The 27,684-nt window shown below is 44.0% G+C and overlaps 1 protein-coding gene across 1 annotated transcript in view; it reads left to right on the top strand.

Moving 5' to 3' along the window:
• PLG (plasminogen) overlaps positions 1 to 27,684 on the top strand; it is a 180,287-nt gene that overhangs the window by 137,745 nt on the left and 14,858 nt on the right. The window contains exons 14-17 of the mRNA XM_030198063.1: positions 967 to 1,087; positions 6,734 to 6,808; positions 16,903 to 17,043; positions 23,968 to 24,074. Coding sequence (XP_030053923.1) covers positions 967 to 1,087; positions 6,734 to 6,808; positions 16,903 to 17,043; positions 23,968 to 24,074 — 444 coding nt within the window. The remainder of the gene's footprint in view (positions 1 to 966; positions 1,088 to 6,733; positions 6,809 to 16,902; positions 17,044 to 23,967; positions 24,075 to 27,684) is intronic.

Below are 27,684 nucleotides of genomic sequence, written 5' to 3'. Positions count from 1 at the left end.
TACAAAAGAAGGAAAATGTATGCTCTTACCTGATAACTTTCTATCCTTTAGTTGCAGCAGATGAATCCAGAGCCCCAACCTTAACGTCAGGAGTTCAGCCAGTTGGGAATGTTGCTGGCCTGTTTCAGTTATTGTTCTGGTTCTAGGTTTCATTCAAATTTCTAGAGATTATTCTGAGAGGAAGGTTATGTGGCTATATGTGTGCCCTTTTTGTTTTGCTAATCGATATACTGGAGGTCCAGGAGCAATATTATCCAATAAGACAGAGTTCAATACTATCTGCATCTTCTGGTAGATGGTCACAACCCACAAGTATCTGGATTCATCTGCTGCAACTAAAGGAAAGTTATCAGGTGAGAACATGACTTTTCCATATGCTCCACCTCCGCTTATACCCTATGCTATCTATTAAGATATTTTAATGTGTATTGTGTCGACATTGTAAGTAGCATACAATGCCATAATATGCACTGTTATTTGAATATTTTTTTCTGTTGATATTATCTATTGCCTATGTCCAGATTGATCTTGTTGTACACAGTCTTGGGTGAATTTCTTCAAAAATGGTTTAGGATAGCAAAAATGCTAAACAGAGAGCAGTTGAATATCGCTAGCTATCAAGCAGTAGAGTTTGCCACTGGTTTGACAGATAGCAGTGCTGAATATACTTAACAAATGTTTTAAAAAAACCATGGCCAGCATTAAAACAAAAAACACTGACTGCAGAGTTTAAATATTGACCTTTGTCTGCTTTCCACATTTATGGTATTCCTGGTGCTTGCGGACATAGAAGTAACTCCAGTCCACAAGCACTAGAGTAGTTCTCTAAATCAAGTGCCATGGCATTTAACAGAGAAAATTAACTATGGATTCTGGCTTTTTGATATATTTTAAATTCATGAAACCAGTTCAAAAAAATAGAGCTCTGTGCATTTGAGTGTGCCCTTTTATAATTGTTTCATTTAGCTCCGACTGAAATGGAATGTGGGAAACCGAAGAGAACTCCAAGAAAATGTTCTGGAAGGATTGTGGGTGGTTGTGTTTCATATCCACATTCCTGGCCCTGGCAAATCAGCCTCAGGACAAGGTAAAAGACTGTTATCATTTTTTTCAATTTTTAACAACATTTGGATATTTCTTATGCCATAAAACACTAGATCACAAGATATAAAGATATAATTGAATTCACTTCCAAGCCTTCTCCTCCCGGTTGCTTCTTAACCCACTCCCTCAACCAACCTAACCTGGCCTCCTTCTCCTCCTTCCCTCAGATCACCGAAGAGGAAACTGCTCGCCTTCTTACTTCCTCTAAGTGCACCACCTGTTCCTCTGATCCCATTCCCACCAATCTGCTTACCAACATCTCTCCTACAGTTAACCCCTCAATCTGTCACATCCTCAACCTCTCTCTCTCCACTGCTACTTTCCCTGACACCTTCAAGCACGCTGTAATCACACCACTTCTCAAAAAAGCATCGCTTGACCCCACCTGTCCCTCCAACTACCGCCCCATCTCTCTTCTACCCTTCCTCTCCAAATTACTTGAACGTGCTGTCCACAGCCGCTGCCTTGAATTCTTCTCCTCTCAGGCCGTCCTCGACCCGCTTCAATCCGGCTTTCGCCCACTACACTCAACAGAAACAGCACTCTCTAAAGTCTGCAATGACCTGTTCCTTGCCAAATCCAAAGGTCACTATTCCATACTCATCCTCCTCGACCTATCTGCCGCCTTTGACACCGTCAATCATAAGTTACTTCTTGACACACTGTCCTCATTTGGATTCCAGGGCTCCGTCCTTTCCTGGTTCTCCTCGTATCTTTCCCATCGCACCTTCAGAGTATTTTCTTAATGGCTCTTCTTCCACCCCCGTCCCGCTCTCTGTTGGGGTCCCTCAAGGATCTGTACTTGGACCGCTTCTTTTCTCGATATACACCTCTTCCCTGGGCTCCTTGATCTCATCACATGGATTCCAGTACCATCTCTATGCTGATGACACCCAGCTTTACCTCTCCACTCCCGACATCACAGTCGAAACCCAGGCCAAAGTTTCGGCCTGCCTCTCCGACATCACTGCCTGGATGTCCAACCGGCATCTGAAACTGAACATGGCTAAGACTGAGCTCCTTGTCTTCCCACCCAAACCCTCTTCTCCTCTTCCCCCACTCTCCATCTCTGTTGACAATGCCCTCATCCTCCCCGTCTCCTCAGCCCACAATCTCGGAGTCATTTTCGACTCCTCCCTCTCCTTCTCTGCCCATATCCAGCAGACAGCTAAGACCTGTCGCTTCTTCCTCTATAATATTAGCAAAATTCGCCCATTCCTTTCTGAACAGACCACCCGAACTCTCATCCACTCACTCGTTACCTCTCATCTTGACTATTGCAACCTTCTCCTCGTTGGCCTCCCGCTTAGCCACCTATCCCCCCTTCAATCTGTCCAAAACTCCGCCGCACGTCTTATCTACCGCGTGAACCGATACTCTCATATCACCCCTCTCCTCAAGTCGCTTCACTGGCTCCTGATCCACTACCGTATACAATTCAAGCTTCTCCTATTGACCTTCAAGTGCACTCAACCTGCAGCCCCCCATTACCTCTCTACCCTCCTCTCCCCATATGTTCCCACCCGTAACCTCCGCTCTCAGGACAAATCACTCCTATCTGTACCCTTCTCCACCACCGCTAACTCCAGACTCCGCCCCTTCTGCCTCGCCTCACCTTATGCCTGGAACAGACTTCCTGAGCCCATACAACGTGCGCCCTCCCTGCCCATTTTCAAGTCCTTACTCAAGGCCCATCTCTTCTCTCTTGCTTTTGGCGCCTAACCACCTTCCCCATTCCAGATACATACACTGACTACATACAGTGGTGGAAATAAGTATTTGATCCCTTGCTGATTTTGTAAGTTTGCCCACTGACAAAGACATGAGCAGCCCATAATTGAAGGGTAGGTTATTGGTAACAGTGAGAGATAGCACATCACAAATTAAATCCGGAAAATCACATTGTGGAAAGTATATGAATTTATTTGCATTCTGCAGAGGGAAATAAGTATTTGATCCCCCACCAACCAGTAAGAGATCTGGCCCCTACAGACCAGGTAGATGCTCCAAATCAACTCGTTACCTGCATGACAGACAGCTGTCGGCAATGGTCACCTGTATGAAAGACACCTGTCCACAGACTCAGTGAATCAGTCAGACTCTAACCTCTACAAAATGGCCAAGAGCAAGGAGCTGTCTAAGGATGTCAGGGACAAGATCATACACCTGCACAAGGCTGGAATGGGCTACAAAACCATCAGTAAGACGCTGGGCGAGAAGGAGACAACTGTTGGTGCCATAGTAAGAAAATGGAAGAAGTACAAAATGACTGTCAATCGACAAAGATCTGGGGCTCCACGCAAAATCTCACCTCGTGGGGTATCCTTGATCATGAGGAAGGTTAGAAATCAGCCTACAACTACAAGGGGGGAACTTGTCAATGATCTCAAGGCAGCTGGGACCACTGTCACCACGAAAACCATTGGTAACACATTACGACATAACGGATTGCAATCCTGCAGTGCCCGCAAGGTCCCCCTGCTCCGGAAGGCACATGTGACGGCCCGTCTGAAGTTTGCCAGTGAACACCTGGATGATGCCGAGAGTGATTGGGAGAAGGTGCTGTGGTCAGATGAGACAAAAATTGAGCTCTTTGGCATGAACTCAACTCGCCGTGTTTGGAGGAAGAGAAATGCTGCCTATGACCCAAAGAACACCGTCCCCACTGTCAAGCATGGAGGTGGAAATGTTATGTTTTGGGGGTGTTTCTCTGCTAAGGGCACAGGACTACTTCACCGCATCAATGGGAGAATGGATGGGGCCATGTACCGTACAATTCTGAGTGACAACCTCCTTCCCTCCGCCAGGGCCTTAAAAATGGGTCGTGGCTGGGTCTTCCAGCACGACAATGACCCAAAACATACAGCCAAGGCAACAAAGGAGTGGCTCAGGAAGAAGCACATTAGGGTCATGGAGTGGCCTAGCCAGTCACCAGACCTTAATCCCATTGAAAACTTATGGAGGGAGCTGAAGCTGCGAGTTGCCAAGCGACAGCCCAGAACTCTTAATGATTTAGAGATGATCTGCAAAGAGGAGTGGACCAAAATTCCTCCTGACATGTGTGCAAACCTCATCATCAACTACAGAAGACGTCTGACCGCTGTGCTTGCCAACAAGGGTTTTGCCACCAAGTATTAGGTCTTGTTTGCCAGAGGGATTAAATACTTATTTCCCTCTGCAGAATGCAAATAAATTCATATACTTTCCACAATGTGATTTTCCGGATTTAATTTGTGATGTGCTATCTCTCACTGTTACCAATAACCTACCCTTCAATTATGGGCTGCTCATGTCTTTGTCAGTGGGCAAACTTACAAAATCAGCAAGGGATCAAATACTTATTTCCACCACTGTAGCTTATTACCTTTAGATTGTAAGCTCTCTTGAGCAGGGACTGTCCTTCCCCTTGTCTAAACTTGTACAGCGCTGCGTAACCCTGGCAGCGCTATAGAAATGCTAAGTAGTAGTAGTAGTAGTAGTATATATCTTATAATCTATACTACCAACTTCTGTTTGAAGATGTCCTTATATATGAGAACATGAAGAATTATGAAGACTATACAAATGTTTCTTATTCTTTTGTAAAACATTTGCGAACACCTGCAAGGCAGAATCACCATTTTGGCTCAGAGCATACTGCTCTGCCCTTCTCCTCCCTTGGAAAGTGGACCTTTTGAGCCCCTCACATTTTCTTTTGCCCAATCTTTTAAGTCTCGGTTTAGTCCCCTTATAGTTCCACTTTTACAATAAATCAAGCTCTTTCTTCATATCTGCCTTTCTTCATTATTGTCAGCTAGTCAGCAACTGTGAATATCCAGTCGAAGACTCTAGCCTGGGGCAGAAAGACTTCTGCTTTTAGCTTCTGCATCCAATAAGTAAACTGTTCAGCCTTATGTTGCAATAAACAGTTGAAATTAAGGAAAATAAGAGTCTTTTTTGTAGATGTTGAGCTGCTTGTTAAATTGGCTGTCTAGTAATGCATGTTTATGTTTACATTTGATGAATCACCTTTTTTTACCTTATAAATCAAAGTGATGTACAATAATCCAGTACACAATTAGCTTAGCCTGAAAGGAACTCTATTTGATATAGGACAGAACAACAATCACACAAGAAACACATGCTTCAATCTCGACCATAGCAGTAAGTCCTAAAGAGGCGCTACTAAGTCTTTGTTTTTCATCTCATATCACCATGCCATCCGTTTCAAAGGTTTCCAAACTCCAGGGCAAAAAAATAGGTTTTTAGACCTATCTAAACTTGTTTAACGATAATTCACAGCGTAAGCTACGTGGGAGATTGTTCCACCAAAAAGGAGACAGGAAGTAGAAGGCACTCCTTGTGGATTCGTAATAGGCCTGCGACAGGTTGGGAAGAATTAGGACGTGATCACTGTGAGAATGAAGGAGCTGCGCTGTAGCATAGGGAATTGTCGCTTCACTGGCTCCCTATTTGTTTTCGCATTCTGTTCAAACTTCTTCTACTAACCTATAAATGTACTCACTCTGCTGCTCCCCAGTATCTCTCCACACTCGTCCTTCCCTACACCCCTTCCCGTGCACTCTGCTCCATGGATAAATCCTTCTTATCTGTTCCCTTCTCCACTACTGCCAACTCCAGACTTCACCTCTTCTGTCTCGCTGCACCCTACGCCTGGAATAAACTTCCTGATCCCCTACGTCTTGCCCCATCCTTGGCCACCTTTAAATCTAGACTGAAAGCTCACCTCTTTATCATTGCTTTTGACTCGTAACCACTTGTAACCACTCGCCTCCACCTACCCTCCTCTCCTCCTTCCTGTACACATTAATTTATTTGATTTGCTTACTTTATTTTTTGTCTATTAGATTGTAAGCTCTTTGAGCAGGGACTGTCTTTCTTCTATGTTTGTGCAGCGCTGCATACGCCTTGTAGCGCTATAGAAATGCTAAATAATAGTAGTAGTAGTAGTAGTAGCTAGGTAATCCAGTAAACCCATATATGAAGTGTTTTAAAAGTCAACAGAAGAATCTTGTAATTGATTCTGAATTTAATTGGAAGCCAGTATAATTTGAAAAATAGTGGGGTTATGCGATCTCTTTTGTACGCACAGCATAACATTCACGCTTCCATATTTTGTAATGATTGTAGTCATTTTAGCTCAAACTGAACACTAACATATATTGAATTACAGTAATCCAGTCAGGAGCCTACAAGAGCATGTTAAAGGGCATGCTGAGCCTCTCATCAATATAACTACGAATAAAGTATAATTTACGGAGTGACAGAAAACAAGATCTAAGGACTGACTATATCTGGCCAGAAAATGATAGTTTAGAATCTAGTATAATACCTAGATATTTAAATTTATCAACTGCATTATGAGGACAGAACACTGAGAAAGTCCAATCCAGGGTCATTGGCACTGGAGTTACCAACCTACATGGACTAGGAGCTACATCAGATGCAGGGGAGTTTTGTCCACCTCAAGGAACAAGGACCAGGACTAGGAAATGAGTGCCGAGGACAAGGGCATTATTTTAAAAGTTCATAGTATACGGGAAAAAAATCATTACTGATACATATCTTTTCTCATAATCTTACACTTAAAACACTGCAATCTTCTGAGTGTGATCTTTTTCTCTTTCAGTTTTGATGTGCACTTTTGTGGAGGCACTTTGATAGCACCACAGTGGGTTCTCACTGCTGATCATTGCTTGACGAGGTAAGTCAGCCTGTGGGAAAATGTGAGGCGGGGAATTATAAAGCATTCTCCCCTGGATTCTATAAAGGTCGTACAAATTTGTGTGCCCAAATTTGGGCACAATCCTGAGATAAGCACACAATTTAATAGGCTAATGACAGTAATTGGGTGTTAACAATCAATTATTGCTTTAATTGGCACCAGTTAAGAATTGTGTGCACATCTGGCTGTGTGCTACTCTACAAATCTTGATTGTATATACAGGCCAATGCTAGACTTGGCAAAAATTTAAATATGGAGGAAAAGGCCTTAAAAGTCTGCCATTCTCAATGAACCTTCAAAGAATTTAGTACTGCAACAGACAATTACTTCATCATCGGCCAGAAAAACCTCCACATGCAACGCAAGAAGTGGCAAATGGCAAGTCAGTGTTTTGGCACGATGGAGGTTTTCCCTTGACAAAGCTGTTGGGCAAATGACCAGATAAGTGCTATATTGCCTAGGAGACATTTTGAATGCACAAATTCATGTTCGACAGCTTGCACTACTAATTTTGCCTACTGATGAATTAAAGGTTAAAATAAAAAGAAAAAACAATACAATTTGTGGGATATGTGGAAGTTTTTTTCTGGCTGATGTATAAAAATGCTACAGCTATGAGCCTTGGTCCCCTGCCTAGACTTTGGTTCAGGCTCTAAAATGAGGGAAAAGCTTACAGGCCTGAGTGACTCTCGGTGTTGGAGCTCTAAAGAGAACAACAGGAAACACAAAGGTGGGGGTCCAAAGGACAGAGTGACATTGTGGTCAGCCATGGTGTGAGAAAGGAAAGGTGTAGCTGGATGCAGGGTCTTGCTTAAGATTTGTGGTCAAGCGAGCTAAAGACAAAACCATGTTAGCAAGATAGAAGCTACTCATTAGCATGAGCCAATCAGTGACAACCATGACATTAGCATAGATCCAATCAGGTATATCTACTGTCATATTATCCATATCCTGAGGGCACCTATAAAAATCAAGGTATTTCCTGGTTTAAGTTAGAGAGAAGGGTTGCCACTCCCTCTCTCCAAGGGAAACCCAATGTGACTAGCAGAATTGACAAATTACCTAATTGCTTTCCCTTGTAAAACCTTTAATTGGTAAAAGAAATTATAAAAGATTCGGAACTAATTAACACCTGTTTGCAGCTGGATTATTATATTCCTATAACTAATTGATTGTACATGCCTGTTGTCAATCACTGATTTGACTTGTACCTTGGCAAATAAACTCCTCATCCCAAATGATGATCTGTGGGCTTCACATAATGATGAAAGGCTGTAAGTATAAATGCTTTTGCTGCATCAGGCTATCTTTCGCTGCATTGTATAACCTGTAACCTAAATCCAGTTTGTCATAAGGCTGGTATCTTTTCCTTAGACCTAACGTCTCTCTTAGTGGCAATTCCTTTTAGAATTTCACAACTTCTTGATTACCCCAGTGCTAGTGCTATTTAGAGATGGAGTCAGATTTGAGGTCTCTGAACCCCCATATTAAAACACTGATGATGAACTAATTGACTGTTGGCAGTATCAAAGTTTTTGAAATTTCATTGAGTACAGCAGACTTTTGAGGCCTTTCCTCCATATTTTAATTTTTGCCAAGTCTAGCATTGGCCTTTATATACCACAGTATTGTTGATCAAGATTTGTTCTTAATTTCTGTGGAAACATCTGATTGTTTTGATGTGTGCTATTCTACAACATAGCAGGGGCGTAGCTACGGGTGGGCCTGGGTGGGCCCAGGCCCACCCAATTTCAGCCCAGGCCCGCCCAGCGCCAGCCCCAGCACCCATTGCCGGCCACTGCTGCTTTTCCTGTTGAGCAGCAGGGCCGGCGCTACAAAAAGAAGAAGCGCTATCGGCGCTAAGGACCGTAGGACGAGAAATGTTAAAAAAAAAAAAAAAAGCGCGGCACCGGCAGGCACTGTCTCGGCAGCCTTGAGGCATTGGCTGCTGAGGCATTGGCTGCTGGCTCGCAGGCTCCTCCCATCTGCGGGAGGAGCCTGCGAGCCAGCAGCCAATGCCTCAGCAGCCAATGCCTCAAGGCTGCCGCTGCCGAGACAGTGCCTGCAGGTGCCACGCTTTTTTTTTTTTTTAACTTTTCTCGTCCTACGGTCCTTAGCGCCGTTAGCGCTTCTTCTTTTTGTAGCACCGGCCCTGCTGCTCAACAGGAAAAGCAGCAGTGGCCGGCAACGGGAGCTGGCGCTGGCATGCAGGGCGGGCCTCGTTGAAGAAAAGAGGGAAAACATGGAAGGATGGGGAGAAAAGAGGGAAAACATGGAAGGATGGGGAGAAAAGAGGGAAACAGATGGAAGGATGGCAGAGAATGAGGGAAAACATGGAAGGATGGGGAGAAAAGAGGGAAACATGGAAGGATGGGGAGAATGAGGGAAAACATGGAAGGATGGGGAGAAAGAGGGAAAACAGATGGAAGGATGGCAGAGAATGAGGGAAAACATGGAAGGATGGGGAGAAAGAGGAAAACATGGAAGGATGGGGAGAAAAGAGGGAAAACAGATGGAAGGATGGCAGAGAATGAGGGAAAACATGGAAGGATGGGGAGAAAGAGGGAAAACATGGAAGGATGGGGAGAAAAGATAGAAAACAGATGGAAGGATGCGGAGATAAAGAGGGAAAACATGGAAGGATGGGGAGAAAGAGGGAAAACATGGAAGGATGGGGAGAAAAGATAGAAAACAGATGGAAGGATGGGGAGAGAAAGAGGGAAAACGGATGGATGGGGAGAGAGACTCTGGATGGAAGGATGGGGAGAGAAAGGGGAGAGACTGGAAGGATGCAGAGAGAAAGGCTGAGAGACTGGAAGGATGTGGAGAGAGAAGGGACACTGAACAGAAAGGGTAGAGTGATACAGAGACACTGGTTAGAAAGAGGGAGAGAGACATTAGATGGAAGGATCAGGAGAGAGGATAGATGGATGGAAGGATGGGGAGAGAAAGAGGGAAGACGCTGGATGGAAGGGTTGGGAGAAAGAGGTGACACTGGACGGAAGGATGCAGAAAGAAAGAGGGGAGACTACTGGAAGGATGGGGAGAGAGAGGGGAGACTGGAAGGATGGGGAGAGAAAGAAGAGAGCTGCTGGATGTAAAAGGAGAGTAGTGAAAGACTGGAGAATAAGAGGAAGGGGCATGGGGAGAACAAGGGTGAGAAAAAGATGAAAAGCCATAAGTAGATGAAGGAAATTAAAGAATGGATAGTAAGAATGAATTAAATCAGGACAGAGAGAGAGAGGCAGAAAAATATTGAAGAAAGCAAAGAAAAAGGAGAGAAAAATGAGAAATGGCCAGGAAACCGTGGCAGAAGAGTTAAGCGAAAACGAAGGAAAGCAGAATCTAGAGACTGGGAGCGACACAATGAGAAAAAGTAAATGGCCATACAAGAAAGGTAAAGAAAATAATTTTATTTTAATTTAGGATAAAGTAATATGGTACCTGTGTTAATGAAGTTTCAGAGACCAATACTTCCTTCCTTAGGTCAGGTGAGGATACCGTAACAGCATTATATTGACCTGAGGCAGGAGGTTTTGGCCTCTGAAAGCTCATTGAAAAGGGTGTTAGGCTATTAAATAAATTTTCTGAAATCTGATGCACTGAAAAGCAGCACTTTACCCTGTGTGACAAATGCATCTGATTAGCGTGACTAAATTTTGCTGGGGGAGGGGGGTAGAGAGAAAATTTTGTGCCCACCCACTTTGGGTTCAGGCCCATCCAAAATTGGCAGTCTGGCTACGCCACTGCAACATAGGGTGCCCAAATCCCATAGCATGCAACTCAAAAGAAGGAGGGGTACGAGTGGGTCATTGACGTTCCAAAAAGTTGGGTGTAGTATTATACAATTCCAGGGATGCACGCCCAACTTGAGTGCCAGGATTTACACCAGGTTTCAGCTGGGAGCGGGGTGGGGGTGGGAATCTATGCTACACATGATTCTATAAAGAGCGCTCAATCTCGGCACTGATTTTTTTGTGGCACCTAATTTTTGGTGCAATTTAATGAACCCTCTGTGTGTAAAGAATGTTTGAGCTAAACTAACGGTAGCAGAGTGTCCTTCATAAGTTAAGGAACATAGATAAATGATGCAGTAACCCTGGCTGTTTATGAAGTAATCAAATAGCAGTACAATAGTACTTGAGAAAATGAGAAACGGCGCTAGAAGAGACACTTTTGATGTTGTATGTGTTGGCAGCTCCTGAAGAAGCATATTTTGGGAAATGGAGAGGCCCCATTGAGGCCAGCCAAGATAAGCTAAGTTTGGAGTGTTGCTAAGAATTATAACTGAAATGAAACCATTGAAGTGAGCTGAAGCTAGACAAATGAAGTTTATTTATTATTTATTTATGAAATTTATATCCTAATATTCTGAGAGTGGTTTGAAAACACTGTGGTAATAATTATGTTTCAATAATGGAGGAAAAAAGCCTCTGTAGCTCCGGTCAAGATTTTTCATTCATATGACTCACGGGGTGGACTCTTCATTGGCTGAAAAACCTCCAATTCTTTTTTAATATTTATATGTTATACAGTTACTGTTTCATTCATGTATAGCCTTTTTTAATTGAGCATAAAGCACTTATCTTAATGTATCCAAAAATGTATACATTAGCCTCAGCAATAAGCTGGGGGAGGGAAAGAAACCACTGTTGTGGGCCCACCAGTGCAAAACTATCAATGATTGTGACAATTATATCATTAACTTGAACACTGGCTCTTCTGCACTGTGATGCATACAACATTGCTTGAACTCTAATAGTCATCCGTTGTACTCAGAAGATAGTTTTTTGTACAGCATAAAGTGGATCTGAACACGAAGTTCCAAAACACACGTGGAGCTGCCATTTTGGTTTCAAAAGAAAAGTGTGGAAAGTTGAAATGTGCCTGAAAGGCCTGTGGTAAATTTTAGGTAAAGACGAGTTGTGAGAAAATGGAAGAACATCCACAACAATATGGTAACAGTCACTTTATTAAAAGACAGCCCGACTCAGCCGTGTTTTGGCTTATGTTTGCAATCGAGGCATACATTGACATCTAAAATATAAATAAAACCATAAAACATAAAAATCTCATTCTGCAAACCAATAGAACATATATGTTGCACATGTATATTAGAAATATATATTACCATGCTGTGCAAATATGCCCACACTCTATATGTAGACGTTCTTCCTTTTTTCCCAACTCATCTTTACTAGCCTCTGTTTTCATCTGAGTTAAACTTTTACAGGGTCATCACTTGTGCATTGAAATAAAGTTTACCCCCTCCCCCCCCAAAATAGTAATATAAGATAGTCTCTTTTTATTAAAGCTGAGACTCCCTTCCTATGTCTGAATAGAATAAGCAAAACATAAGGGTGCCGAAGATATAAGTGAATCATAAAATATAATTCAATGGTACCATGAAGGGGAAGGGTGGGGGAAGGTTGAGGTGTTGTGATCAGGCAGTGCAAATTTATAGTTCATGATTTTTAAGAAACCTATATCTTTGCTGAGTCCACCCACTTAGGGCTCAGGCCCACCCAACAGTAGCACATGTTTAGCTGTAGCTGGTGGAGATCCCAAGCTCTGCCAGCTGAAGACTTTCTCCTGATAGTAACAAAATTCTACTCTCCACAATACTGGCACCTGCGCATGCTCAGTTTTCAGTGCATGCCTGCTGCAGACTGCCAAGGTGGAAAGAAGCATTTCCCTGCCAGCTGAGATATTTTTGTGGTGGTGGTGATGGGGGGGAGGGAGAACATTTGGTGCCCACCCACTTCTTACCTAGGCCCACCCAAAATCTGTTGTCTGGCTACGCCCCTGGGCCTAACACAACCATCAAACTACTTCATCACCTGTATATGACCTTCATCTTTCAGCCACAATGCTTGCTGGCTGCAGATCCCGTTCCATGGCATATGCACTAAAAATTAATACCTGATCCGTGATAGGTAGTAAATTTTAACGATTTTTTTTGGTTATAAATCTTGTTGTACACACATGTGGAAGGTAGAGAATAACACGGGAGCAGGTAATCGTGGTAAACTGCAGTAATCCACAGTAAAACCGCAGGAATATGGAAAATTTTCAAAGTTTTACCGTGGGTGCAAAAAGAGGTTTTTGCCCCGCAGGAGCAGTAATAACCCCTGCATCCGCGATACAACAGACGGCTACCCATGGACGTAGTTTGGGGGGGGGCGAGGGGGGCATTGTCCCCTGAAACACAGGGCTGGCGCAACACTGCAGGCAGCTCTTCCCGCCCTCAGCTCCTGGACAGGCTTCCTCTTTTGTTCCTTCCTCCCCCCCCCCTCGCATGCATTTAAACCTTTTATTTTTCTCGCAGCGACGAGGAAGCACACAACACAGCAGGCTCGCCGCCAGCCTTTCTCTTTCCTCACTCAGTGTCCCGCCTTCTTGCGATGATGTATTTCCTGTTTCCACGAGGGCGGGACACTGTGTGAGGGAAGGGAAAGGCTGGAGGCGAGCCCGCTGTGTTGTGTGCTTCACTGCCATCGCTGCAAGGAAAATAAAAGGTTTAAACGCGCAGGGGAGGGGGGCAGGAAGGAACGGAGAGGAAGGCTGTCGGGGAGCTGAGGGAGGGCAGGGAGAATTGTTAGACATGGAGGAGAGGGAGAGAAGAGATCGCTGGACATGGAGAGTCGGGGAGGGCAGCAGGAGAGAAGAGATCGCTGGATATGGAGAGGCGGGGAGGGCAGGGGAAAGGAGAATTGCTGGATGTGGAGAGGAGGGGAGGGAAGGGGAGAGGAGAATTGCTGGACATGGATGGAGGGGAGGGCAGGGGAGAGAGGACAATTGCTGGACATGGATAGATGAATGGAGGGGGCAGGGGAGAGAGCAAATTGCTGGATATGGGTGAATGGAGGAGAGGGCAGGGAAGAATGGAGAGTTGCTGGACATGGATGGATGAAGCAGAGGGCAGGGGAGAGAGGAGAATTGCTGGACATGGATGGATGAATGGAGGGGGCTTGGGAGACAGCAAATTTGCTGGATATGGGTGGACGGAGGAGAGGGCAGGGGAGAATGGAGAGTTGCTGGACATGGATGGATGGAGGGGAGGGCAGGGGAGAGAGGAGAATTGCTGGACATGGATGGATGAATGGAGGGGGCTTGGGAGACAGCAAATTTGCTGGATATGGGTGGACGGAGGAGAGGGCAGGGGAGAATGGAGAGTTGCTGGACATGGATGGATGGAGGGGAGGGAAGCCAGGAAGAAGATGCACATGGATGGAGCGGAGGGAAGAGAGGAGAAATGCTGGACATGGATGGAGTGAAGGGCAGGGAAGAGAGGAGAAATGTTGGACAAGGATGGAGGGAAGAAAGCAACACCAGACTTTGTGGAGGGGGAGAGGGAGGGAAAGTGACACCGGACCTTGGAGGGAAGGAGGAAGGAAGAGTGACAAGACCTTGTACGGGGGAAGAGGAAGGAAGGGCATGGGGTATAGGGCCTTGGAAGCAAGGGAATGAAAGAGAGAAACGAATGGAGCTGGGGACTGATAGGGTGATGAGATCCAGTGGAGGGTAGATGAGGGCTAATAGGATGGGGATGAGGGCTAAGGAAGTGGGTGAAAAAAGATAGGGGTTTAGGAGACTGGATATTAAGTGAGAGAGAGGGAGCAATGGTAAAAGCTAGTAGGTAGATGAGAAGTGAAACAGACTAAGGTGAGAGAAAGGGGAGATAAACACAAATAAGGTGGGGAGGGGGGCATGAAATGAAAGGTCACTGCCAGACAGATGTAGAGAAGGAAAGGACAAAGCCAAGAGGAGAGAAAGAAGAAATGGAAAAGCCAACGTGGAAAAGAATTTAAAGAAGACGGACACATGGAAAGTGGAAAAGAGACTGGGAGCAGCCCAATTAGAAAAATAAAGTGCTTGGACAACAAAGGTAGAAAAGAAATATTTTTATTTAATAGTTTTTAAGGACTGAGATGTGCCTGCTTTGTGAAATGTACGTCTTTTCTACTTTTGTATTTTGCAGAGTGCAGGAGAAAATACATTTTTCTGTTTCTCTTTTACAACAGTGTTTACCTGGCTTTCTTGAGGGAGATCTCTATTTCAGTTTTTCTGTGGTTCTCTGTTTTGTATAGTGAGAAAAGAATTAAATGTGCTTGGAGTTGTAGAATGATTAGAAAAATTAGTGCTCATTATTGCTTGTTATGTGAATGAATATTCCTTCACTGTTTCATTATTGCTTGCCAGACCAGTCCAGTATTATTACATTTTAAGGGCATTTGTTTTAATTCGTGTATGCAGTCCTTACATGCATATCAGTGGCGTACCAAGGGGGTGGGGGCGGTCCGCCCGGGGTGCATGCCGCTGGGGGGGGGGGGTGGCCGCGCGCCGGTCAGCTTCCTTCGTTTCCATGCTCCCTCTGCCCCTAGTTTACCTACGTCAGAGGAGGGCGGGCCCAGGAAGAAAGAAGGGACCTCTGAGGAGGCCTTCTGAGTCGCCGATCAGCTGTTCTTGCCCGTGCAGCAGAGGTGACAGGCGCTGCACGGGCCGGTAAGGCAAAGGGGGGGGGGGGGGGGGGGGGGGGGGGGCGGCAGCCACGACCAAAGGGGGGGCGGCGGGGGCGGGGGCGGGGCACGGGACCGGAGCGTGGCAGGAGGCGGAGCTAGTGTGGAGAATACACAGGAAGAGCGGAGGGCCGGCCCGGGGCTGCTAAAATTGGAGATTTTTCGTGGGGGGGGGGGGGGGAAGCGGAGAGCAGCGGGGGGGGGGGGCCAGGCGTCTATACAGGACGCTCATGACGAGCGCCCTTGCCCCCTCCCGATCCTTTTTTTTTGTTTTGTTTCTTTTTTGGTGCTGAGGGAGAGGGGAGCAGCGGCGACCTGGGGCGTCAATAAAGGATGCCCCTGACACGTTTTTGTCCCCCCCCCCCCCAGTTATTTTTTTTAATGGATTTTGTAAACTTCTAGCAGACAGACAGCCCTAACGAGAGGTACAGACTCTCGTTAGATTTCACGGTGTTTCCTGCGTTAAACGAATCGGAAAAGGTTAGTGCATGTCATTTCAATGGGATTTGTAGAAGAATTGCTCATCTGCATTCAGTTTTTGTTAGCTGCTACTGTCGTCGGAAAATAGGCTTTAGTGCATGGAAAGGATAGGAAATTCTGCCTTAGGGGCTCATTTAACGATGAAAAACGTTTAGTGCATCTGGGCCCACAGTTATAAAAATACTCAGTTATGCTTGTACTTAGCTGCCTGCATTTATTAAGCTGGTGTAAATGTTCATGGCCACATTTTAGCCATAATTTTAGCTGCTTTTGTGATTCCATTGTATAAAGACACACAGAAGAGCATTTTAGAAGAGACATGCAGAGGGGAATTCCAGTGCCCAAGTCAGGACATGAGGGGAATCTCCAAACTCTTTTACAAATGGTTCTGCAAACATAAAGTCTCTTATAAAACAGGAGCAGGGCTGCATGCACCAGCCCCTCCACATTCAGAGGGAGCAGCAATTTTAGAAAGCTGTACTTGGGGGAGGGGGAGAGAGCAACCATTCTTCCCTCTCAAAATAGACATGGGAGCAGCTTTCTAAAATGACTGCTCCCTGATCCCAGCATCGGTGCCACCCCCACCCCCCCATCACAGCTATACTCTAATGCTGGCCTCCTCCCCCTTTCCCAACACTGTCCAACAACACCCCCTACCATCACCTGATCTCCAACAACCATCAATCACTGCCCCCCCCCCCCGTATGATCCTATTTTGAAAGGCATATAGGCACCTAAATCGCCCTTATAAATTAGGCAGAAACGTAAGTAGTGAGAGTGGAGAGGCATGTGCACACACTGCGTAGATACGACGGACCACCTGAAAAATAGGCACCGTCGCTGTCTGAAGTCTGTATGGGGCAGCGGTCACTCCCCTGTTGCCCCACCTAGCTACACCACTGACAATAGGCCCTTTTTTGGAACTTTGACATAGGTGCCCTGTTATATAAAATTAAGTGTCCAACAAGTGTACAAAGACAAAGAATGGTTTTCAATGTAACATGCATTCCACCTCTGTGAAAAGAGGATAACAGAGGTTGCTTTGATCTCATATGCAGCCACATTCCTTTTCAGATCAGATAGACCCTCTTTCTACAAAGTATACCTTGGAATACACAGAGAAGCTGCCACTGAGGCAACCAAGCAAGTTAGACAAGTGGTGAAAATCTTCAAGGGGCCCAACAGGGCTGATATTGCCCTACTGAAACTGAGCAGGTAATAATGTAGTTTCACATTTCAGTTTTTGGTGTATTGGAACCCAGATTGTTTCTTGATTTATATTTGGTCTTGGCACTAAATGTAGGATAGCAAATTGCTCTCTTAGGGCCCCTTTTACCAAACTGTGGCAAAAGGGGACCTGCTCTGGCATCTGTGTGTGTGTGTTTTTCACATGCGCTGAGGCCCCCTTTTACCGCAGTGGGAAGAAGGGAAGTCTCTCTTTCCTGCAGGAAATGGCTGCATGGCAAATAAAGCATTTGGGGGGGAGCCCTTGCCACCACCCGTTGAGGTGGCGGTAAGGGCCCCCATGCTAACCCGGCGGTAACTGGGCAGTATGTTTATTTTTATAGCGCCAGATATTTCGGAACACTAGGGGTGGGAAGTACTGCCAGGCTGCTGCGGTAGCCTATGTTGGGCTTACTACCGCTTAGTAAAAGGGGCCCTTAGTGGGGAGACATATTGAGCATTTCCTTTCATCTGCGTGTCTGAAAATTTTATACCAAGTTTGGCACAAAAAATAACCAAACGGCGGAGAATATCATAGAAGTCCCAAGAAAAATTCTCTTGAATTAAGCAACTAGTGTTTGAGACTAGAGGACTCATTTTCAAAGCACTTAGACTTACAACGTTCCATAGGTTTGTAAGTCTAAGTGCTTTGAAAATACACCTCCATGTGTCCCACCAAAACATGGTGAGCAAAATAGGTAAGTATGTACTATAAAAATGTTATATATCCCCAAAGTAATATTATTATAATTGGGTGTGGAAGTCCTTAGTTTAAACCATAGCACCCAGCTCTTGGCATTATTGAATATAGCCCTAAACTGGGCAATCATAAAGTCTCCTTACAACATCAATAGGTTTCTACATACCAGGTCCTGAAAGTGATGAAAATAATAAAAATAATAGTGATACTCCACCAAAAAAGTCTCAAGTATGTCATCCAGCAAATAACACTTAAATATATCTTTTCCAAATGAATGACGTAAATATGGGTACCTTACATATAATTAAAATGAACTTATCTTAATTAATAGCTGCCCGTTATCCTATAGCTGGAGTGGTTTGACAGAGCCCCGTTTTGGAATCTGACATCCTTCATCGGGAACTAGGCGGGCGGTTTACTCAAAGAATACACTTGTGCTAAGATGGCGGACCAGGCAGGAAAATGCCAACCCTGCTTCCTACAGAAAAAGAGTTGAATTGAATGACATCATCAAACAACCTATTAACACAGTCATCCTATGGAAATCACAAATGGTATTCCATTCAATACCATCATTCAGACTCCATGGTTTCGTCGTCTGCAACTTGTATATCCAAAACTGCTTGCAGTGTTACAGGTAACATAGAAACATAGTAGATGGCGACAGATAAAGACCTGTACTGTTCATCCAGTCTGTCCAACAAGATAAACTCATTGTATGAGCTACTTTATATGCATACCTGACCTTGATTTGTCCTTGCCATTTTCAGGGCACAGACTGTAGAAGTCTGCCCAGCACTAGCTTTGCTTCCTAATTACTGGTGTTGCTACCCAATCTCTGCTAAGCTTCTGTGAATCCATTCCTTCTGAACAGGATTCCTTTGTGTTTATCCCACACATTTTTGAATCCCGTTACTGTTTTCATCTCCACCACCTCCAGCGGGAGGGCATTCCAAGTATCCACCACCCTTGCCGTGAAAAAATACTTTGTGACATTTTTCCTAAGTCTGCCCCCTTCAACCTCAATTCATGTCCTCTAGTTCTACTAACCTTCCCATCTCCAGAAAAGGGTGTGTCACCTGTAAAATTGTCAGAAATCTTTTCAATAACCAACCATCAAAAATCAGAAAAAGTATGATTATATGTAATGCAATGAGGTAAAGGAGTCTCACTGATAGTACTGAATGGAACAGCATTCTGTGATTTCCATTATAGAATACCGTTCAATTTTTGACCATTTTCTGAATCCAGCCCTATGTGTGTTGGTCAGGTAAAATACCCACGGAAAAAGAAGGTGCAAGTGTCTGTGGATATTTTTGACTTCTGCAGTTTTTGAAGGGACAGTAAAAGTGCATTTTCACTTGAAAGCTGGTGCAAAGTGTATGGTTAATTGTCCTTATAGACTTTGCAGCTCTGTATGAAAGTTTTACTGTCAAAAGGCAATACCCAAAGATACCCATGCGCATCATCCATCTTCTTAGCAGAAAGTTGCCCTCCATTAATACAGCTGAAAATGTGTGTGCTTTCCCATGAAGTAACCACTTTTGCCTTTATTAAGAGAAAACATATTTTGATCAGGGATAGCAAACAGAACTTTTAGATTGTGTTTTCAAATCTATACATATTTGGGTCAGATTTCAAAGGGATTTATATGGACACCAGCCACCGGTACCCATATAAATCTACCATCTGCAAATTTTCAAAAATATGTTTTTTTTTTAATTGACCTGCCCATACTATCTCTATAAAATGAGGCCAGGTCTGGGGCAGAGTAAAGTAGGAATAAAAATTATCCAGACAAAGGTGATATTCAGTCTATATCTTAGCAACCTATGCATTTGCTTAAGCCTGCTGAATAGAGTCTGAATATCACTACTTTCCGGATAATGGTTGGCAGTCAGCAGTGAATAAGTATATTTAGCGCTACTGTCCATGGAGATAGTGGCACTGAATATATATATATATACAGTGGGGGAAATAAGTATTTGATCCCTTGCTGATTTTGTAAGTTTGCCCACTGACAAAGACATGAGCAGCCCATAATTGAAGGGTAGATTATTGGTAACAGTGAGAGATAGCACATCACAAATTAAATCCGGAAAATCACATTGTGGAAAGTATATGAATTTATTGCATTCTGCAGAGGGAAATAAGTATTGATCCCCCACCAACCAGTAAGAGATCTGGCCCCTACAGACCAGGTAGATGCTCCAAATCAACTCGTTACCTGCATGACAGACAGCTGTCGGCAATGGTCACCTGTATGAAAGACACCTGTCCACAGACTCAGTGAATCAGTCAGACTCTAACCTCTACAAAATGGCCAAGAGCAAGGAGCTGTCTAAGGATGTCAGGGACAAGATCATACACCTGCACAAGGCTGGAATGGGCTACAAAACCATCAGTAAGACGTTGGGCGAGAAGGAGACAACTGTTGGTGCCATAGTAAGAAAATGGAAGAAGTACAAAATGACTGTCAATCGACAAAGATCTGGGGCTCCACGCAAAATCTCACCTCGTGGGGTATCCTTGATCATGAGGAAGGTTAGAAATCAGCCTACAACTACAAGGGGGGGAACTTGTCAATGATCTCAAGGCAGCTGGGGACCAACTGTCCACCACGAAACCATTGGTAACACATTACGACATAACGGATTGCAATCCTGCAGTGCCCGCAAGGTCCCCCTGCTCCGGAAGGCACATGTGACGGCCCGTCTGAAGTTTGCCAGTGAACACCTGGATGATGCCGAGAGTGATTGGGAGAAGGTGCTGTGGTCAGATGAGACAAAAATTGAGCTCTTTGGCATGAACTCAACTCGCCGTGTTTGGAGGAAGAGAAATGCTGCCTATGACCCAAAGAACACCGTCCCCACTGTCAAGCATGGAGGTGGAAATGTTATGTTTTGGGGGTGTTTCTCTGCTAAGGGCACAGGACTACTTCACCGCATCAATGGGAGAATGGATGGGGCCATGTACCGTACAATTCTGAGTGACAACCTCCTTCCCTCCGCCAGGGCCTTAAAAATGGGTCGTGGCTGGGTCTTCCAGCACGACAATGACCCAAAACATACAGCCAAGGCAACAAAGGAGTGGCTCAGGAAGAAGCACATTAGGGTCATGGAGTGGCCTAGCCAGTCACCAGACCTTACTCCCATTGAAAACTTATGGAGGGAGCTGAAGCTGCGAGTTGCCAAGCGACAGCCCAGAACTCTTAATGATTTAGAGATGATCTGCAAAGAGGAGTGGACCAAAATTCCTCCTGACATGTGTGCAAACCTCATCATCAACTACAGAAGACGTCTGACCGCTGTGCTTGCCAACAAGGGTTTTGCCACCAAGTATTAGGTCTTGTTTGCCAGAGGGATTAAATACTTATTCCCTCTGCAGAATGCAAATAAATTCATATACTTTCCACAATGTGATTTTCCGGATTTAATTTGTGATGTGCTATCTCTCACTGTTACCAATAACCTACCCTTCAATTATGGGCTGCTCATGTCTTTGTCCGTGGGCAAACTTACAAAATCAGCAAGGGATCAAATACTTATTTCCCCCACTGTATATATATATATATATATACATACACACACAGTGCACTCCATTTAAGTGCACATCGGATAAGCGCATGCTCTGTTTAGCTGCATGCCGTACTTCGGTCCCGTTTTTGGCACCATCAATTTCTATGGGGACAAACTTCGGTTTAGCGCACCACTGATAAGTGCAAGATTCGCTTATATGCATGGTTTAAGATCACTCCTCTGCAGGAAAGACTCCGCATAAGCGCGCACACGGAATATGGAAGCCGATTGGCGTGTGACAACCAACAAGATTTCAAATTTACCACCCCTTTAACTGCCACAGGCAGAATAGGTGAAATAATGTTGTTAGAGTGTACACTGGGGTCGTCGTCGTGGCAGAACTGTAAGACTTTAACACTGACTGAATGAATAGAAGTTCTTAAAAAATTAGAAAACAAACGAAGTCAAGCATCTACTGCTAAAGAATATGGTGTCAATCCCAGTCAAATTTCACGTGTCTTGAAGCAGAAAGACCAGCTTCTTCAAGACTGGCAAAACAATACAAATCCACAACGGAAACAAAAACGGGCGGGAAAAGCTGAGGAGGTAGAAGATGCTCTTCTTCGGTGGTTTTCTCGAGTCAGGAGCAGACAGTTTCCTGTCAGTGATCCACTGCTTATGGAGAAAGCTAACCAGCTAGCTGAAAGTCTTGGACTAACTGAATTCAAAGCCACTGTTGGATGGTTGGAAAGATGGAAGGAGAGGAACAGCATAAAATTCAAGAAAAAGCATGGTGAGAAACAAGACGCTGATGACTTTGGCGCTGAAAATTGGGTTGTTTCAGTTATTCCTACCATCTTGAACAAGTTGCAACCTTGTGACATTTTCAATGCTGATGAAAATGGTCTCTACTGGCAAGCGATTCTTGATGGACACTTACATTCAAACATGCCAAAACTACTAGAGGTAAAATGTCAAAGGACGACTGACGAATCCTCCTTTGCTGCAATATGGATGGGAGTGAGAAGTTGGAACCCCTCGTCATTGGAAAGAGCAAACAGCCCCGGTGCTTCAAGAAAGTTAAGCAACTTCCTGTGTCATACGAGGCTAATGCAAATTCATGGATGACTGGGGAAATTTGGAAGCAGTGGCTAAAGAAGTTAGACACTAGAATGCAGGCACAAAAGTGTCAGATTTTGCTGCTTTGTGATAATTGTGCTGCACACAGGGCTAATGTCAGGCTGTCTAACTTCAAGGTGGTCTTCCTGCCACCAAACACTACCTCTCTGATCCAACCTATAGATCAGAGCATAATAGCCAATTTCAAACAACATTATCGGGCTCTTGTGCTACGTCGTCTGATGAGCGTTATGGATGACCAGACTGGCAAGGATAAATGTGTTGTTGAAATGGCTCGTAATCTATCACTGTTGGATTCCTAACATATGCAGAAAGAAGCCTGGAATCATGTTACACAGGCAACCATTGTGAACTGCTACAAGCAGGCAAGCTTTGTTAAGGATGTGGAGAGGGACGAAACAGATGCAGCTGTTGCAAACGCGTCAGATGAACAAGTTATTCACATCCCAGCCAGTGTTACTGAAGAGGAGTTTCATCGCTGTTGATTATGATCCACAAACAGCTGACGACAGAACTGATGTCAAGATATGCGCCTACACGCAGACAACAATGGCTGATGATGGAACAGATGACGAAATGAGCAGCGAGGCACATGCTGACGAAATTCAACAACCTCCTGTCACTTTTGCAAGAGCGCTGGAGAGTCTCAATACCGTGTGGGCCTATCTGGAGGCCACTGGATGTCAGTGCTATGACAGTTTTTACCATCTGGCAGACGTAGTCTATGGAACTCATAGACTCAATAGTGTACAGAGGACTATAACTGATTACTTCAAGTAAGCCTAATGTCAGTTAACGGAGACTGTATACTGTATGTATAATAATAAACAGTACTGTACATATGTTTATCAGATGTCACAATGGTTAAGTGCATGCTCCGGTTAACTGCATGCATTTCTTTGGTCCCAGACCCTTGCACTTAAGCTGATTGCACTGTGTATATATATATATATATATATTTTTTTTTTTTTTCTTAAATGCTGACTGTTGGCACTGAAAACTGACCAGATTATTTTCCATACAAAAATGTCACATGTACACAAGCACTTGCACTTTCAAGCTGGAGCAAAGCCTATGGGTAATATGTAAATTTTGCCTCAGTGTGGACATTATGAACATGTTCTCCTAGGCATTTCAGTGAATGCCTAGACTGGATCATAGTACTGTCTATAACATGTTACTTGGCAACACATTTACCATTCATTGTGGCTTTCCCTATCTCGGATGAGAATTTGTTTTCTAATGTCCTCAGCTGTTCTTTATTTGAAACCCTCACTTATTGTGATGGGAAAAGAGAAGAGAAAATGTGTTGCAAATATTGGGCACCACTGATCTACTAAATGGAATAAAAGAGCTGCCACTTCCAAAATTACAATTGGAGGTCTCCGGCCTTAAACACAGATCAGCCTAATAATTATAAGATCCAGTGGTTTTATTCAAGAAGGTTTTTTCCTCAGGCACAGAAATAGTAAAGGCCCTTCTTGGATAGGGCCCAGTGTGTCTCAAAGGGGACAAGAAAATAAATTAAATCTTAGAAAATCATCTTTGTTGTTTTAGCCCAGTACTGATCACCGATGAAGTACTTCCTGCTTGCTTGCCATCAGAAGATTATGTCGTACCAGATAGATCACCGTGCCATGTTACAGGATGGGGTGATACACATGGTGAGTCCACATGTTCAAATGCATGGAAAATAGTCTAGAAACAGCCACCCTCTCTAAAGTGAAATGCAAACCTTTGCATTCTTTTATCTCTACTGTTTTATGTTTTTGTCTAGTAATTTTTGATCCTGTCCTTGGGTCCTTGTATCCAGGCAGATTTTCAGGATATCTACAATGAATATGCAGATGATAAATTTACATGTAATGGGTCTTCAGTGTATACAAGTATATCTTTAGGAAGGAAAACCACAGAGGCTTGGTAATATAGATCTGTATAAACAAGAGTCACAAGTACTAGCACAAAGTAATAGAAAAGATGGAAGTCTTCATTAAATTATCCAGTACAAGAACGTCTCCTGTGTGGATGTTCTAAAAACGTGTTTGTCCTAGAACAGTGATTCTCAACTAGAAGGGGGTTAGGGGATGCATCACTGGTGGGGAGAGGGCACAAAACTTTTAATTTGTTTCATGCAGATTGTGTAAGCCACATTGAGCCTGCAGTCAGAGGGAAAATGTGGGATATAAATGTATTAATAAATAAATAAAACTGCGGACTTACATTAGTATTCTGTAATGGCAATTAAACGCTTAATTGCTGTTACAGAAATCACGCTTAGCATATACACTGTAGACCAGGGGCGTATCTGCGTGGGGCCTCAGGGGCCTGAGCCCCCGCAGATTTTGCCCTGGACCCCCCTACCGCCATCAACCCTCCCCCGCTGCTGTTGCTTACTTTTGCTGGCGGGGGACCCCAACCCCCGCCAGCCGAGGTCTGCTTCCACCTGCCGCTGCCTTAAAAACTTCTTCTTCAGCCGGCGGGGGACCCCAAACCCCCGCCAGCCGCCTCGAGGTGTTTAAAATTCATCTTCGGCCTCCGTGGCCGTGCTGCTGTTGATAGGCGCTGTTGAAATCCACTTCGGAGTCTGACGTCGCAGCACGTACAACGTACAATGACGTCAGACTCCGAAGTGGATTTCAACAGCGCCTATCAACAGCAGCACAGCCACGGAGGCCGAAGATGAATTTTAAACACCTCGGGGCGGCTGGCGGGGGTTTGGGGTCCCCCGCCGGCTGAAGAAGAAGTTTTTAAGGCAGCGGCAGGTGGAAGCAGAACTTGGCTGGCGGGGGGTTGGGGTCCCCGCCAGCAAAGTAAGCAACAGCAGCGGGGGAGGGTTGGCGGTGGGAGGGGGGTGGAGAGAGTCATTGGTGGCGGTGGGGGCTCTGACAATGGCGGGGGGGTGGGGGGTCGGTGGCGGCGGGGGGGGGCTAAAATGTGCCCCCTCCCTCTGTCTCTGGCCCCCCCTACAGCCGGAGTCCAGATACGCCCCTGCTGTAGACGTCTAATTTTAGGCAACCTGTAAAGAATGTCCTCCATAACTTATACATCCAAATGATGATACTTAAATAGCAGGTCCAACTTTAACCTCCAGATTTAATAAACAGTGACTAAAGTTGTGCACGCAAATCAGCACATGTAATCAGCACATGTAGCTGATTTGCACGTGCAACTTGTGTTTAACAAGCCAATCAGCATAGATAATTGGCCACTAACAAGCAATTATTGGCACTAATTATAATTTATGCGCGCAACTTTCTAAGCACATTCTGTAAAGTGAATCGAAGGGGCGTGGCCATGGGAGGGGCATGGGCATTCTTAAAAATTACATGCATTTTATGGAATACGCCTGATCCACGCCTAAGTTTTTGTTGGGGTAAATGGTCAAGCCTAAACTCTAGTCACGGGGACAAGTGCTACACATATTGTATACACTGTACCTATCTTTAGGTGAGGTTTATAGAACAGCACAAAGCTATTTTTTTTGTGCTGATTTTTTTACGTGCCATTTATAGAATCTGGTCCTAAATATAGAACTATCTATATAAGTATATGGACAGTGCATCTGAAAATAAAAACACACAACTTTATGCTTATAAATTATCAGTTTAAAGTTAAATGACAGCTGCACCACTGAAAATTGAGCTCAACCTATTTATTATTAGTAGTTGATTTTACCCATTTGATATTTCGAAAAACTATAAAAACCTGGTTATTTGAAAAAAAAAATTAAACTCAAATGATTTTAATATGTAATTCCTGAAATTTTGTCAGCTTCTTGGTACTGTAACCCGCATTGAACTGCTCACATTAACATTAATAAAGAATTATTGCAGTAAATGTCCTCATAAAGTAATTTAGAATTGCTCTTATACCCCTAAATTCTATAAACTTCCACACAAAAGTTATAGAATATGGTCAGTGGTGTGTGTAACTTAATTCAATAAGTGGCTGTTAATTGGAGTTAACTGCTAATTCTCCGAGGACAAGCAGGCTTCTTCTCACATCTGGGTGATGTCGTCTGTCGGAGCCTGATGCGAATGCTGACTAGCAAATAATGTAGAAGCTTCTAGCAGCATCCCACTGTGCATGTGCTGGTACCTTCCTGCCCGATGCTCCTCGGATGGAATGTTGACAGCAGTCCTTTGCCTCAGATAAGCCCCCCATTTTATACAGAAATCATGGGCTGCATCTGTGCTAATGATGCACATTCTGGCCTTGTGGGTGACACACACATAACATTGTTATCCCCATTGTTATGACTTCAGGGCCCCAACATTGTCTCACTGGCACCACATAGATGGGATCACCTTGACAAGGAGCCAGGATTTCATAAACAATGTGCAACGTTGCCAGTCACAGTGTCTCTCCAGCTGCAACGGTAATTCCAAGAGTCATTGGCTTTTCTGGCCATGACATCAATGCTGATAACAATCTTGTTATTCTAGCTCATTGGAACCCTTGTCTTCATCTGTATGCAAGGTCAAGCTTCAGGAAATAATAGGCTTTGAATTGAAAGACGGAATAAGCTTGAATCTCCATTTTTAGCAGGTTATTAATGCTGGATAGTGCCATGTATTACAATCCTATATGTCTTTGTTATATAGGAATATATATGGTGATTTATAGTTTCTGGGCCTGTCTTCCAGGTTTATGTGTATCTTCTATTTTAGACATCCCTTGAAAGTTTCACCCATTAGTAGAGATGTGCAGAGCAGGAAATTTTCATTGCATTTTGCTTTATCTTTTTTTAAATGTTGTTTTATTTCCATTTATATTGTCCCAGTTCATTCTATAATAATGCATGCTACTTTGTAATAACAAATGTTATTCAGTAATGGTGTTTACTATTAATGTGCACTAACTGAAACAGAATGCATCATTAAAAAAAACTAAATGATACAAAAATGCACATTCCTTCCTGTCAGCAATTAGATCTGTTTTGAGTCACTTATAACTCTAGCTAGCTTCTCTTTTGAACCGGAGGCTTGAAAGAGGGTTTGAGGGAGGAATTTCATAGGATGGTTCCCTAATTAGCTCTTTTTGGACATGGAAGTTTACAAAATCATCCAATTATGTATGTTAATGTTGCCATACACATGTCCAAGTTATGAAATTGCGTCATATGCTTGTGTAACACTATTTATATTTCCAAACCCCCCTAGTGATGTCGCTTTTTTTAAAACATGTGTTCATTTGTAAAATAGCCTTTTATTTAGTATAAGTCACCAAATATAGAAGCCTTTTGTAAAATAATTGCATAGTTTACATGGCTAG

Source organism: Microcaecilia unicolor, chromosome 3, assembly GCF_901765095.1.
Source record: "Microcaecilia unicolor chromosome 3, aMicUni1.1, whole genome shotgun sequence".
Taxonomy (NCBI): Eukaryota; Metazoa; Chordata; class Amphibia; order Gymnophiona; family Siphonopidae; genus Microcaecilia; species Microcaecilia unicolor.
This window is presented reverse-complemented; position numbering and strand designations above follow the sequence as displayed.